This window comes from Echiichthys vipera (genome assembly GCF_963691815.1).
Source record: "Echiichthys vipera genome assembly, chromosome: 7".
NCBI classification, from domain to species: Eukaryota; Metazoa; Chordata; class Actinopteri; order Perciformes; family Trachinidae; genus Echiichthys; species Echiichthys vipera.
In genome coordinates, this window is record NC_139832.1 from 13212645 (window position 1) to 13227919 (window position 15275).

The window sequence follows — 15275 nt, forward strand, 5'->3', positions numbered from 1 at the left end:
TAGTTTAAAATTATATTGTACTACCCAAATATCATCTTGCTGTAACTGAAATCTCAGGTTAACGTGTGTCATGTCCCCTTCAGATAAAAGACGCACTGCCAGTCACAGAGAGACTGAATTTATTAAATGAACTTGAGAAAGCTGAGGCACGAGTCCAAACACTGGAAGCTCAGGTGAAAACACATGATTTGCTTCATTAACTTATTGAGTCACCGATCAGTTTTTCATTCATGGTTAATTGGAAGTTTTGTCCTTGTTTGCATGCATTACAGCTGGAGGAGAACTCTAAAGTATGGGGGAGACAGAAACAAGAAATGTTGACCAAACTGAGTGAACACAGGCACGGCTTTGTCCGGACATCCACCACAATCCTTCATAATGTTCCTTCTGTCAGTTGAGTGCAATTAGCCTTTATTTTATGTAACATACACTGCACTGTGCATAAATATTTCATTTAACATGGAGTCAGGAATGTTTCTTAGAGGGATCTGTATCTGAATCATTTCACCAGTAAAGGAGACAGAGGACGCCGAAGCATGTTAAATGACCTGCAAATGAATTACTGAACTATTGATCCAGACTAAACACAGTTTTCTTTGATTAATATTCTAAATAGATAGTATAGATAAAGACAAAGATATTTCCATAATGAATGAATGAATAATAATGAATATATATATATATTAAAACATGTAATAAAAAGATGTAATACAAGACAATTTTGAATCAGTTGTGTTGTTTTATATATATGTTTTAATATATTTCAACATATGCACATGGAATAAAGCATCTGTACATTCCAGGTTTTTTAAAACATATTTTACACACACAGACTTCACGTGTTACTCACTAAAGCACATTATTACCGTTCACTGGTTATAGAATAACTGGGGTAATTTGTTCATGCAAATTTTAAGCTTTTTCTTTCCTAAGGTTTTCTTGCTCTCCGACATCTAAGGTTGTAAGATTTAATGTAGTGATCATATGTTGCTTTGTGAAACCCTGTACAATCTGTTCCCTGTAGAATAGAAATGTGCCTGACTTATCATGCACCACCATCCTTTTCTCAAACTTTGTGTTACCGACTAGTATTTAGAGGCTTCAGGGTCAAAATTATAGGTTTCTCTGGTAGGAGAATGAGCTCAAAGGTACTCTGCACTTCCACATGGCGCTGTTTCTCCACTCTGAAGTTCTCAAGCATCTGCAAAGACAGAAGATAATACACACAGTTAACAGGCTTTGTAAACGAGCTGCAGAATACAGTGAAACACCTGTTTTTTTCTCTGTATATCTCACATGGATAAGGAAGATTTGCATCTCTGCCTCAGCTATTCTGCGTCCTAAACACTGACGGGGGCCGAAACCGAAGCCCAGGCTCCTGAAGTAGTGTGTCTCTGTCCTCAGCCAGCGGGAGGGCTGATACTGCTCTGGACGATAGAATGCCTTGGGGTCTCTGCCCATTGCATACAGCCCTAACTGGACCAGAGTCTAAATACAAACACATAAAAAGAAAAAAGATTATTCTAGAACAATGCTCAAATACAAAGACATAAGATGATTATTATTTTTAAGTGCCTCTTACACCAGCTGGGATGTGGTAGTTTTGAATAATGATATCTTCTGATATGTATCTTTGCAAGCTCACTGCAACTGGGTGTAACCTGAGGGGTCAGAGTGAAATTTCAATATTACAAGGAAACTCATTGACTTAGTAGATGTCAGAATTGGGAAGATAATAAGAAAGAAAAAAAGTAATTTTCAAAACAACTTTGTCTCAGTAATAAAAGTATCAATACAAATCTGAAAGAGGCAAACCTAAACAACTGACATCTAACATCTCTACAGTATCAATAATAGCATTACATATCTGACACTGCTTTCTTTCACCTCAGTGTTTCCTTCAAAGCTCCTTTGACCAATGGAATCCGCTTCAGCATCTCCAGCATGTCTCCCTGGCTCTCAGCCCGGGCAGCAGCCACCTCCGCCCTCAGCTCCTCCTGGAGGTTTGGGTGCCTAGCTAGTTCATACAATGTCCACAGCAGCGTGACAGAAGTCTGAAACACACAAACAGAGAATCAAAAACCCAAAACGAAGTCACACTCTAGAAAAATCAATGACTTTTGTCTTTGTCTATTCTCACCGTATCAACACCCCCTGCCATTAGCTCAGTGATGCTGGCTTTGATGTCTTCAATGGACAGCTTGTCCAGCATGAGCAGGCTAGCTAGAACTCCTGGGTATTTCTTTGGGGTGCCAGCTTCCTGGCGTAACTGCCTGCAGATGTTGTGGATGCAGCGGTCCGCTGATGCACCAAAAGAACACAAATGAAATAACTGCACCAGTGCAAACATAAAAATGTATAATAGATATATTTTCAAATAAAAGAACTGAGAACCTAATAGTGGCAGTCACACTAATACTAATGTTCCTCCTAGTTGTTCTTTTACCTTGGTTGAAGATCCCATCCCAAGCCTCCACATGGTCCCGCCACACCTTCGCTCCAATCTGCCTCAACAGAGCAGGGGGTATGTACAGCATGGGTGAGGTAGTCTTGAACATGAGGGTGATGCAGTCAATGAAATGTTGAGCTTCAGGGTCGATGTAGTCCAGCATCAAACCCAGACGCTCCCCATACAGCACTGAGCTCACCGCTGTGTGGGCAGCAAACAACCATGAGACAAAGACAAGCAATATGGGAGAAAAGAAGCACACAGTGTGTGAAATAAATTACACTTGGATATAAAAGCCGGTCTTACACTCTAAAGCATATTTAAAGAGTTCTTGAGAGAGGTCTGTGGTCCATTTGTTGTGGCCACTTCGCTGTATCTTTTTGTGAACTCGGGCCACAAAATCCTGACCTACTTCTTCCAGCAAAGGCACAAAGTTTTCAAGCATCTTCGGGGAAATCACCTCCTTGTTGAGAATCACTCGATTTGATCTCCAGTCTTCTCCATTCCTGTGGGAAGATTGGATGTTAACATAGCAAAGGCACTAAGGCATATAGCACTTAGTTAAACTCTTGGTTCCATGCAAGTGTCAAAGTATTGGCTAAACTGAATTTTAGAGGTAAAAAGGGATAATAATAAAACATACTTTAGTAAAACTCCGTATTTGCGATTCCTGTAGTCTCTGTAAGATGTCCAGGCTTCAACATTCAGTCTTTTGGGATAATAGCCCTCTGCTTTGAACAGGATAGCAGCATCTTCAGGATTGATGATATTTACGCTTTCATAATAACCTACTTTCTCTCTGACAGAGTCAGAGGAAAAAAAGGGGTGAAAATGTCATGTCAGCTACTTGTTTATGAGAAAACTTGACCTTATAAATGAATAATGTTCATAAATAAAAATGTTTGTAATTGAACCAAAATATTTAAACTAGTGATGTCATTGAAAATCATGTTTTTTCTACTTATGTAACTGTTTTCTTAACATAGACAGACCTTTAGTATCATGTAATTTTCTAATTTAAGATAAATGCAAACTGCTTTGCCTTCCATACCTGTAAATGGGTCCAAAAGTGTTGAAGTTCTGCAACATTATGCGGTGAAGGTTTTTGAAGCCATCCAGTTTCCAGAAATTGTACAAGTTGGCCACCCCATTCTTCCACAGTCCAGGAATCTCACTAAAAGGCCTGATGCTGCTGCTGTCTGAGTACGCCTGTCTGGCCACCGGCACACTGCTGCTGCAGCGCCTACCTGTAATCAGCTCTCCTATCCAGGAGACGGGCTCCGTCACCGGGCTGCGACACACACACCACCTGGCCATCCTGACAACAAAAATTCTCACTCTATGTGCTCTTCCTTTAGCAGTTACTCCCGCTCTCCTAGGGACATCTTTGCAAAACAAGGAGGCCGGTCTAAATAGTTGCCCCCCAACCCACCCCTTTGCTGTGCTGATCAAGGCTCTCCAACTTGCAGCATGTCTGTGCATGCGAAGCTGCGTTACTTAGTGAATATTTTATCTTGTTCTATAGCACCCTGCAATCATCTGTATGTGAGACTATGCCAACTCTCAAATCTTTGTAAACATGCCTTTGCTTGGATTTATGAAGAAAGACAAAGCCATAACAGAAACTCGGTGTATAACAAATATAATTAGAATACATGAAAAGCACGTACTGTACAGTTACAATTAAAGATTGAATAAATACGTACACAAATGCTACTATGCACACTATTTTTTTAGAAGCTTTATGAGTTCTTCCAGCTTCATGGCAGTCTTAATGTCTCCCTGGATTTTGAGTCTGCCACTGGTGTAAGCAGCGAATGGTTGTAGCTCGCCCTGGAACATGGCCAGAAGCTCGCTTTTACTCGTGCTCAGTGTCACATCTGGCGCTCTGCACAAGGTCCCTGCTCCAGCTGCACCACTACCTACAGGACACAAACACAGTGATGGAAATATTAGATTTTTATATTCTATTCCGCACAAATATTTGAAGGTTCTTAGACAAATTTAGCACAACTTGCATTCAGATGCTGGATTTGTCAAAATTACATGCTCCTGTATGTGGCATATTTAAAGTAATATATGAAACATCACCTTGGCTCAAGTCCACATAGTAACTGTGATGTTGTCCATCTTCTGAGCTTATGTCAAATTGGAAGCAGGCCCCAACCTGGTGGACCAAAGTTTCAGAGAGCAGGAGCTGGACTTTGTCAAGCAGCTCTTCAACAGAACCTGGCGGGGCCTGAGGGGTGCTGCTGAGCTCATCTGTAAACCTTATGCTGTCCTCTGTGGAGAAAAGGCCACATGTGTATTATACAACATTATCAGAATGGGTACATAATGTACAAAAACAGTTGTGTGTGGCGTCATACCTGGTTGAGGCTGTGAAATGCCACTGTGGCCCAGAAAGTGCATGGCCAACTGTTGTATGGGGCCAGTGAGCCCTTCAAGTCCAGGCACAGGGGGAGGCATGATGAAGGGTCCAGAGGGGCCTTCCCCTGGTGCTTTAAGTAGAGAGCCGAGGGTAAGCTCTACCCTGTCCACCTCCAGCCCCCACGGTCGAGTCATCTCATTTATGTCCATCTGTACAAAGCAATAAAGAACGTAAGTTTGATGTGGTACAGTGAACAGCCAGCTGAGAGTTGGTCTAGTAGTCTCACCCCAAGATATTCTCCAAGTTTAACTCTCTCAGTTTGGATCTCCCTGACAGTCTTCTTGGCCAGGCTGTGGGTCAAAGCTTTCTGTGCGGTCATCCTGGTTGAGGCGTTCAAGTCCTGGACTGATAGTACCGACATGACGGGGCTCCAGATCCTGAACTGGATGTCTGCTCCCACTGACAACACACCACCATCCAGAGTAATCACCTACAGTAGCAGAATTACATTTTACATGAGCGCCTAACACTGGTCATTTAACATTTGTCACAATTTAATGAATATACAAACATCTCCTTATTCTTTAAGCTGGTATTGACTAGAAGTATTTTGTTGTGTAAGGCTGAATGTACAATTGACGAATGCTGAACATGAAAAGGAGTTTTCCCTCTATTAAATAACAAGGGAAGCAAGCTTGACACCTTGGCTTTAACCAAATGCAGTTAAGCATTTCAGTAAAGGTACTGTGGCTACTTTTCCAAAAATGCATAAAAAAAAAAAATTCAGATATCAATTTGGCATTTAATTATGGAAGTTGTATGCCATAAGAATTGAGATATGTTGTTTCTAGCCGCCTCTTTGGTGGTAAGATATAACTGCAGGCGCGCCTGTTCTTTCAGGCCCCTCCATCTTGTAACATTCATGGTCGCTATGTGTGTGTTGACGATTTCTTTCTTTCTTTGCTTTTTGTGTTAACTTTATTGACACACATTCGATTCAGCTCTCTACTTTAGGTCCATCCCTTATGTTGCCCTCTTAAATACATATACACACACACGCACACACGTTCTTATTACACTTCTGCCCTTACTACAAGCCTGACTCAGAAATTGGAAGTCGCTGATGTCCGATTACAAGTGAGCGCAGCATAACCATTAGTTTAGCTGACAGACCAATCACTGTCAGCAGCATCATTAACAGGGCGGCATATTTACATCTAGTGTCCATGGCCATGGTCGCCACAGACAGAGATATTGGAATTCTATCAGCAAAAAGGCAATTAGAAGTGCTTTCATTAGTCGGTCATATGATCAGTCACCATTGTTTTAACTCCCTCATAGTAACTTAGAAGGCAATTAAATAGATACAAATCTTACATAAAACAGCTTTAAGTTAATGGAGACAAATGCACAAGACTAAAAACAAAAGATTCAGCACACAGTTGTTGTTTTTTTACATAAATTGCAGTCAGCATGAGGTTACATCTCTAAGAGCAAATGTGCTGTCAGTATTAGTTTACTCTCTCCAGTTTCACACTTATCAACTGTGTACCAAGAGTGCCACCTGTAGGGCAAAGTAAATGCTCCACAGCCCTCCTTCTGTGCAAATATACTCAAATGTTTATCCGAAGCTTATATGATTGACTCTTAATTTAAGACAGATCCTAGGCAGACACTATCTTTCATGTAAAATAAATTGAGGAGAATGTGAGGGAAACTATTGTTTTATCATGTAAGGATTTAAACAAGTCATCAATCAGAACAGCTAATTATGAACTCACTATAGTGGTTTACCTGGCAAGGAGGGATGTTGAAAGCACGAGTGCGCAGGTCTACTCTCTGCCACTGGTCAATGAGGGGCAGCACAAGGACAATACCTGGGCCCTTTGGAGGACCAACTCGACCCAGACGAAACACTACTATCCTCTGGTAGTTTGGCACTGTCTACAAACAAAAGAAGTCACAGATGTTTGTTTTAATCCTCAAAAAGTGAGTAGTCATGCTGCGGGAGTAACTTATGAAAGATAATGTCACCTTACTTTCAGTACAAACCATCCTGTTATAGGAAATGTTATAAAGGTGCAAATGTAGACAAGGAAGATGACAATTAGGTTGCAAATCCAGGACAGCCATCCTTGGGAGGTATCTAGGAGAACAGAAACGAACAAACAAAAAGAGTATCAGTCTTAAATGTATTTTCTGTTAACCAGGCAAGCTGTAAAAGAAATAATTAAAAAAGAAGTGGTATAATTTCATCTGTGGCTTTAAGAGAGTTTTTTAAAGTCTGAGAATATCACTTGAGCCATCTCATCTTTGATTGGAGTTGAACAAATCTGAACAAAAAGTGTAAATTACAAACTGAGATTGTGAAGTTTGAAAGAAAAGTGTTTACTAGGCAGGAAGGGCCTTAGGACACTATTGAAGTGAATTATGTGAAGTGTGGATCCAGTGTTTTTAGAGCTTGACCAGAGTCCCTTTGTAATTTTATTTCAATATGCTGCTAAACTTCACGGTGCGTATTGTTGTATATTGTATATACCTACGTTTAACCAGAATGTCTGTTGCACACACACATTTAGTTAATTGTTTGTTAGTTAATTTTATGTTAGCTTTATTTTTATTTGATTATGTTAGCTCATTGTTACTCTGATCCTTTCCCATCTTTGTATTGAAACTGTTGCACAATAATTTCCCTTGGGATAAATAAAGCTTCTTGAATCTTGAGTCTTTGAGCTCGACTCATCCTTTGGACTACACGCAAGTCCTCCAACCTTTATTGAGTGCAATCGAGTGTAATGCAATGTGGTGAGTTTTGGCATATATTGTAGGATGCATATATTTATTATATGCTTTATACATATTTTATGTCCAAAGTCTTGGTGTTTTGTGTTTCTTGACATCAAACCACGTCCAGAAACCATAGCTAACTAGCTTGAGGGCGACTGTGGATCAGAGGCAGAGTGGGTCGTCCTCCTTTCGAGAGATTGGCGGTTCGATCCCCACAGACACTGAACCCCGACTTGCTCACCGTGCTGCGCATCGGTGTGTAAATGTATTGTGAAAGTTACATTAGATTAGATGGTATGTAGATGTCCAATGCCGAATGGGTGAATGTGACAAACACTGTGAAAGCGCCATTTACCATCTAACACATCTAATGTAATTCACCTACCAGTGAAGTCGTTTTCAGAAATGTTGGGGATGGTGTCAAATGAAAAGCCTTTGTGGTAGCCTCGCTGTGTGAAACTGTCAGTGTCCACAAACAGGCCAGGAGTCCTCGGACAGGATGAGTCCCTCTGAGGGAGCAGTTCATACGACTTGCGAAACATTATAAAAACACGGTTATTTCTTATTTAAAGCGACTTCATATTAGTTATCAGTCTCCGTTGCAGTTGTCAACCAGTCGAAGTAAATAAAGTGACGCTAGTTATGGTTTACGTGTGAAGCTCTTCCGTGTTTTGTTTCACCTCTTCTTCTGTTGTGTTCACTGGCGGCTCATTACCGCCACCTAATGGCGCTGTAGCCCGACTGCAGTTCATGCGACAGGCCCACTTGGATAAACCCTCACCTTTCATGCTTCCACAGTCAAATGTGCTTATTTTTCCGTGACACCATAGATGTATAGATGGGTAGATGGATAGATAGATGTATAGATAGATAGATAGATGTATAGATAGATGTATAGATAGATAGATAGATAGACAGACAGATAGATAGATAGATAGATAGATAGATAGATAGATAGATAGATAGACATATAAGTAGATGTAAAGATATAAAGATATAAAGAGATAGATAGATAGATGGATAGATATATAGATAGACAGACAGATAGATAGATAGATAGATAGATAGATAGATAGATAGATAGATAGATAGATAGATAGATAGATAGATAGATAGATAGATAGATAGATAGATAGGTGTAAAGATAGAAAGATATAAAGAGATAGATAGATAGATAGATAGATAGATAGACAGATAGATAGATAGACATATAAGTAGATGTAAAGATATAAAGAGATAGATAGATAGATGGATAGATATATAGATAGATAGATAGATAGATAGATAGATAGATAGATAGATAGATAGATAGATAGATAGATAGATAGATAGATAGATGGATAGATAAATAGATAAGTGTAAAGATAGAAAGATAGATAGATAGGTGTAAAGATAGAAAGATATAAAGAGATAGATAGATAGATGGATAGATAGACAGATAGATAGATAGATAGATAGATAGACAGATAGATAGGTGTAAAGATAGAAAGATATAAAGAGATAGACAGATAGATAGATAGATAGATAGATAGATAGATAGATAGATAGATAGATAGAAAGATAGATAGATAGATAGATAGGTGTAAAGATAGAAAGATATAAAGAGATAGATAGATGGATAGATAGACAGATAGATAGATAGATAGATAGATAGATAGATAGATAGATAGATAGATAGATAGATAGAAAGGTAGATAGATAGATAGGTGTAAAGATAGAAAGATATAAAGAGATAGATAGATAGATAGATAGATAGATAGATAGATAGATAGATAGATAGATAGATAGATAGATAGATAGGTGTAAAGATAGAAAGATATAAAGAGATAGATAGATGGATAGATAGACAGATAGATAGATAGATAGATAGATAGATAGATAGATAGATAGATAGATAGATAGGTGTAAAGATAGAAAGATATAAAGAGATAGATAGATGGATAGATAGACAGATAGATAGATAGATAGATAGATAGATAGATAGATGGATAGATAGATAGATAGATAGATAGATAGATAGATAGGTAGACGTAAAGATAGAAAGATAGAAAGACATAGATAGATGGATAGATGGATAGATGGATGTGATCTTATTTCTAAAGGATCTCAAACATCTTTATTATTCCGGGTTTTGTTCTTTGCATCTTTTTGTATTATATATTGTGTTGTGTGTGGAAATGACCAAAGATGAACAAACTCGTCAAATACAAAAAAAAAAATCATATTTATTTAGGACAAATACTTACATTCAAAGCACATCTACATTTTCATTTACTGTAATAACAATATAACAGTACCTACACAAAATAACATGTTATGTCTGTGGTTCTTTATAACAAAATTGTTATATTTACAAAGAAAAATATGTAATAATCACAGAACAAAACCTGTATGCTTTATTCAAATGTGATAAACTTATAGTGGGAAAATGTTTCCATCTGTGGTATATAAAAATGTCTTTGGTGAAAAAAGGCTATTATATAGAATTTAAAATAAGTCATAACCAGAATATGTGAAACAAACAACCAAACAAAAACCTGTGGCTTGAAGGGTTGGTGTTTGTGTTTTCCTAACATGTGTCATTTGGCATCCCTGTGTGCTTGCTGTAGTCAGTGTCAGTTTTTGAACATGTCACACAGCAGCTTCTCCATGGGTGTGCTGCCAATGGTCCTGTGAAAGAACAGCTGCTCTATTTTCTCAGAGCTCACAAACTGGAGGGATGGCAGCAGAAGTAACAGTCTCCCAAACCTTGATGAACAAGAACAAAGGTTAGTGAACATTTCATGTTTCTATTCGATATTTCCGTGACAGACTTCAAATACTCCAGATGTTTTTATATTTGAAAATCTCTGTAGTCTGTGAGCGAGAGGGAATTAGAGCAGGCTTACCTGGCACTATGACTGGGGTATTGTGAATGGGTGTGCTGACCTAGTAACACCTGTGACTGGTCCTGCAGATTCTCCACCTGCTCTGGGTCTTTGAGGCTGCGTGTCTCTGCAAGTCAAACAGCAGACATTAGCGGCAATGTCCATTCAATATCAAAAGCATATTGCTAAAAGGAATAACTCCTTACCTGGCTTGAACAGTACAATGGCTTTCAGGCATGCAAACTCAGTAGGGTCAACAGCCATGGCCTTAAAGCGATTAAAGACCTCTTCCAGGATGCGCAGGTCAGCTGTGGGGAGGCTCATCTTGGCCTGCTGTGTGGGAGAAAGATCTGGCAGAGACAGAAGAGGACAGCTGTCCATGGGCAGGGACCACTGAATGGCACACAAGAGGAACATCTCACTCCAAGATTCCTCAAGGAGAATCACCTGAGGATGTAACAGAAATGCACATTATCAGCTGCGCACACAATTCATGTATGTGTAAATTGGTTCAGTAAATATACAAAAATTGAGTATGTGTCGATCAGTCTCACCTGGTCTCGAAATGGCAAGTGAGCAAAAACTGGCAAATTTTTTGCCCACTTAACAGACATGAAGAGGAGACGTGCCGATGTCTCATATATGCTCTCTGAACAACTGGATGTGTATGGGGACATACGACAGTCAGAGGGAGTCCTGTCTCTCTCTGAATCATTGGTTGTCACGTCAATATTCTCCTCGACTGTGCATTAGAAAAAGACACACAAACATTAATGCAAAACCAAATCATAAAGTGTATTTTCAAAACATAGATCTAGATCGCCTACTTGTTACATCCATCTTAAGTTAACTTCTGTCACATGATCTCACCATCCTCAGGCTCCAGTTTTGCACAGGTCTCTGCAGTCAGCAGGCTGACCATAAAACGGTGGTAGTTATTGGTGTTGCTGCTGGGCTGTACGGCAGCAGAGGTGGTGACAGAGGAAGTGACCAGAGGTCTGCAGATCACTGAGGAGTAGGTGGCAGAGGAAGTGAGCTCCTGTGTAGTGGCCAGGTGCTCCTTTTTAGTGCCAGCACTTATACTGTCTAGACTGACATGTGCTGTGCTTCGAGGCTGTCGTTCATTCTGCACAGCTGCCAAGAGAACAAGTAAATAGTATATCTTGTGAAAACTGTCAAGGCTTTATGTGTTATGACAGAAATTACATATGCACATGGTATACTGTACAACTTATTGAGAGTTTCCTCACCATCTTTGTTCATGCCAGCTTGGAGACACTTCTTTAGTCGACATGCTTGGCATTGGTTCCGATGAGCCTTGTCAACAGGGCACTTGCCAGTTCCAGCCTGACACCTGTGATATTGACAAAAAATATGAAGAGTACTATATAAAAATACAAATAATTACTTGTTAAACTAGTTGTATTCGTCCATTATACACACAATAATTCTGACTGCCCTTTTGAATAAAACCTTGCTCACCTATAGATGAGTCTTCGTCTCACACTGCGCTTGAAGAAGCCACTGCAGCCATTGCAGGCATAGATACCATAGTGTTTACCACTGCTTGAATCAGAACAGACTTTACAAAGCAAGCCGTTGTCAAGTGCTGTACCAGGAGCTGAACTTTCTGTAGAGGACAGATAGCAGAAATAAATATTGAACAATTTTTCACACTCTTTTAAATATCGGACGATTTCCTTGTAGCTACATATACATTAAATCTTTTTAGTCTAATTATTTTTATTTTATAAACAATACATACATTTATTATGCACATAATTATTCTGACAACATAATGCACAGAAAAGAAAACAAATTTTGTTTTTTAATTTTGTTGGCATTGTTTAACACCTTTGTAAGATCTTTCATTTTACAACAGTTATAGGCTCACCTGCTTGAGGTCCATCTGTGAAGTCATTAGACGAGTCAGAAGAAAACATGTTAAATTTGGTCATGTGGTCCTCCATTATAAGATGTGTTCTATTGTCTTAACTTAATTAACTGTTTCAATATAAGATTACTCCTTACTCCCTACTATTGCCTTGTCTGGCTGGATCAAAGCATTTTTTCATGCAAAGTGTTGACAAATGGCATTTCCCCCAAAACACAAAAGACGCAGAATTTGTAGTTCTTACTAAAGCCTGTCCTAATTTCTTTAGCGGCGAGAAAAAGTTGCTCCAGGAATGCTCGATGATATTGATCCAGTGCTGTTGTCCTTTCTCTGGTTGTTTCTGGTGTAATTGCAGGTCAATAGAGTCACTACTTGCCTTCTTCTTTCTTTCTCTCTGCCAGAATGAGTGTGAGCCGTCTGGGGACTTTCTGAAGGAAGACAACGAGATTAGCACCATGGCGCTGTGTAAGCAAATGCTGATTTGTCATCCTCTTAATCTTTACTGTCTATGGGTAAATCAATCAGTCACACCACTTACTGGCATAACTGTTTTCAATAACAGTGACTATTGAAAAGGAAAAGAACAATAATATATTTTACCTCTCACCCACACTGCTCTTCAATGGCATTATACATTTGGCTGCTGCAAGTCTCAAGAGAGTAACTGCATCAACATAATTGTTTTACATCAGCTTATTCATTCCAGCAATATTAGTAGAAAAGCTAAAGAAAGTTTAAGCAAAGGTGCTTCACATAGCTTATTGTAAATCTGGTGATGCTGGCTAAAATGGTCATGAGTAGTCATCTACTGCCCAAAGCACTGATTTTAAGACAACAGTAGAACTAATCAACAAGTGCTAAAAACAATGCAAAACGGGTAATTTGTCCTAGTCCTACACATGTTCCTTAGCTTCCTGTTAACATTGTAGACTCACATCATACTTATGACATTCCCTCTGTGCCATATTGGCCCTGTCAATGACACTAATGGCCTAAGGAGAGTACAGCCACCCCAAATCAGCAAAGTAGCTTAACCTTCCATAAAATGTGGTCTTCTTCTTGAGGGGGATCATGAAAGGGGGCGCTGAGAAGAAAAACAATTAGAGCCCAGATTGTAAGAGCAGCAACAAGTTGACCCTTAATTCTATTATTCTGCCATATGGTGACCACTCTCTGAAGCCTCCATCTGCCTAAATAGTGACCCAAGTACAATTTACTGTTATTGCAATAGCACAACTCCTGGAATCACTATACTGTTCTCACTTCTTTCCACTTAAAGGAACTACACAGTGGATGGCCATTGGCCACAAATGAATGTCAGAAACATCAACTCATGTGCTTATTATTTTCTGTACAGGTCAATCAAGTGATGGCTAATGTTGTTATTGCGTATAGCTAATAACATCTAGTTCAGCTCTTTAATCAGATCATATGTAGCGAAGACACTTGAGTTACAAATGTGACTGCCGTGTCCACAGAATGATGTCTGTAATCTTCTTTAAGTCACTCTTGATTTTAGGAAAAACAACGTGGTATTGAAACAGAGCTCTTTCTGTTGGCCTAAACTAGTGTATAACAGGATTACAAACTAGGAGCAGTCTACGGCTGCTATGCACACAGAGCTGTTTGAACTCAGAACCTGTTGTCTGAATCACTTTTGTGATCCTGATTTAAGGACAAAGCAGGTTAGATTCGGGGTCTCAAATGCTCCAATAGTTACAATGGGGTATATGTTATAATAGTATGCAGTCAATTGGCTTTGTATTATGCACCTCAGTAATACAGTATGAAAGACACATTGACAGATTGACTGCAGGTACAACAGTAATCTAATTTATTCTCCTCATTGTATTTGTTCATTTTGTTTAAAGTTGTTTTGTAAAGGGTTTTGTTGCGTTTTTAAGGTGCTACACAGACTTACCTTGCTTTGCCTTTTGAACAATTTGACTGGCATACATGCCCAAGGCAAATCAACCCGCCACGGTTTATACAAATATAAAAAATATACACGTCCAGATGCCAACAGGCCTGGTAGTTGGCCTATTCAATTCAATTCAATTCAATTCAATTTTATTTATAGTGCCAAATCATAACAAAAGTTATCTCAGGACACTTTACAGACTGGGTATAGACCACACTCTATGACTTATTTACATAGACCCAACAATTCCCCGGTAGAGTAATCCAGACATCAGAATGTAATAAATTCACATTTGATAATTACTTGTGATCTGATTTCACTTCCCAACTTTGACATAAAAACATAGTTTAGGATGTTAATGCACTCTAGACAGACAGACAGACTAGTCAAGACAATCTATAATGTGATCCACAGTTGGTTGCAGTATTAATTTACATTCAAAAATTCCAACCAAACCTACTCTGTCAATAAGCCTAAAATACATGTGTCTGACCTAAGCAGTACTGAGTATGTTAATCTGGAGTCCCATATCACATTACATAAGACAGGTGTTACCCACATGTCAGTTCTGAGCTGATTATCTTGTTATTCACACTAGTAGATGGACATTTACATTTACATGCTAAAATATTACATTTAATTCACTGATAATACCTTTACACCGATAGCCTGTATGCCACTTACATTAGTTACACGTTAGCAAAGTGTACGGGTATGATGCTGGTGCCATCAGCAAAGTGCGTGCTTTGAGGTTTTGCCTGTCAGGGATAACTGTCACGTTTCTTCACTCCTCAGCCCTGTGATTGCTGCGCAGATGCAGCCAATCTTTAGCTGCCCACTGCCACGAGCCAACTGGATGATTATGTATTTAGTTGGGACATTTATGATGACAGAGCCCTGCGGGTGATTTAACACACGTCACTAGTAATACCCCAGCTCAGTTGCTTGGCAGATCAGACTGATCAGCTGTTCATTAGTTTACCTTT

The 15275-nt window shown here is 39.1% G+C and overlaps 3 protein-coding genes across 3 annotated transcripts; all 3 read right to left on the reverse strand.

Annotated features, from left to right (window-relative positions):
- Positions 1-1078: 1078 nt before the first annotated feature.
- cyp11a1.2 (cytochrome P450 family 11 subfamily A member 1, tandem duplicate 2) lies at positions 1079-3766 on the reverse strand (the record flags this gene model as incomplete). Its single annotated transcript, XM_083917083.1, has 9 exons — positions 1079-1201; positions 1297-1488; positions 1583-1661; positions 1888-2054; positions 2141-2301; positions 2447-2650; positions 2756-2955; positions 3093-3248; positions 3501-3766. The coding sequence occupies 9 exons, from the start codon at positions 3764-3766 to the stop codon at positions 1079-1081; spliced, it is 1548 nt and encodes a 515-aa protein (XP_083773209.1).
- Positions 3767-4082: 316 nt separating this feature from the next.
- On the reverse strand, positions 4083-8274 carry stoml1 (stomatin (EPB72)-like 1). Its single transcript, XM_083917082.1, has 7 exons — positions 7993-8274; positions 6860-6966; positions 6615-6764; positions 5107-5310; positions 4819-5029; positions 4541-4732; positions 4083-4371 (listed from the first exon to the last, which is right to left on the reverse strand). The coding sequence occupies exons 1-7, from the start codon at positions 8147-8149 to the stop codon at positions 4175-4177; spliced, it is 1218 nt and encodes a 405-aa protein (XP_083773208.1). The 5' UTR covers positions 8150-8274; the 3' UTR covers positions 4083-4174.
- A 1948-nt stretch (positions 8275-10222) lies between these two features.
- Positions 10223-12444, reverse strand: LOC310948983 (photoreceptor-specific nuclear receptor-like; the record flags this gene model as incomplete). The annotated part of the gene is made up of 8 exons (XM_083916297.1): positions 10223-10355; positions 10496-10601; positions 10681-10921; positions 11029-11216; positions 11345-11608; positions 11725-11828; positions 11957-12104; positions 12369-12444. The coding sequence occupies 8 exons, from the start codon at positions 12442-12444 to the stop codon at positions 10223-10225; spliced, it is 1260 nt and encodes a 419-aa protein (XP_083772423.1).
- Positions 12445-15275: the final 2831 nt, after the last annotated feature.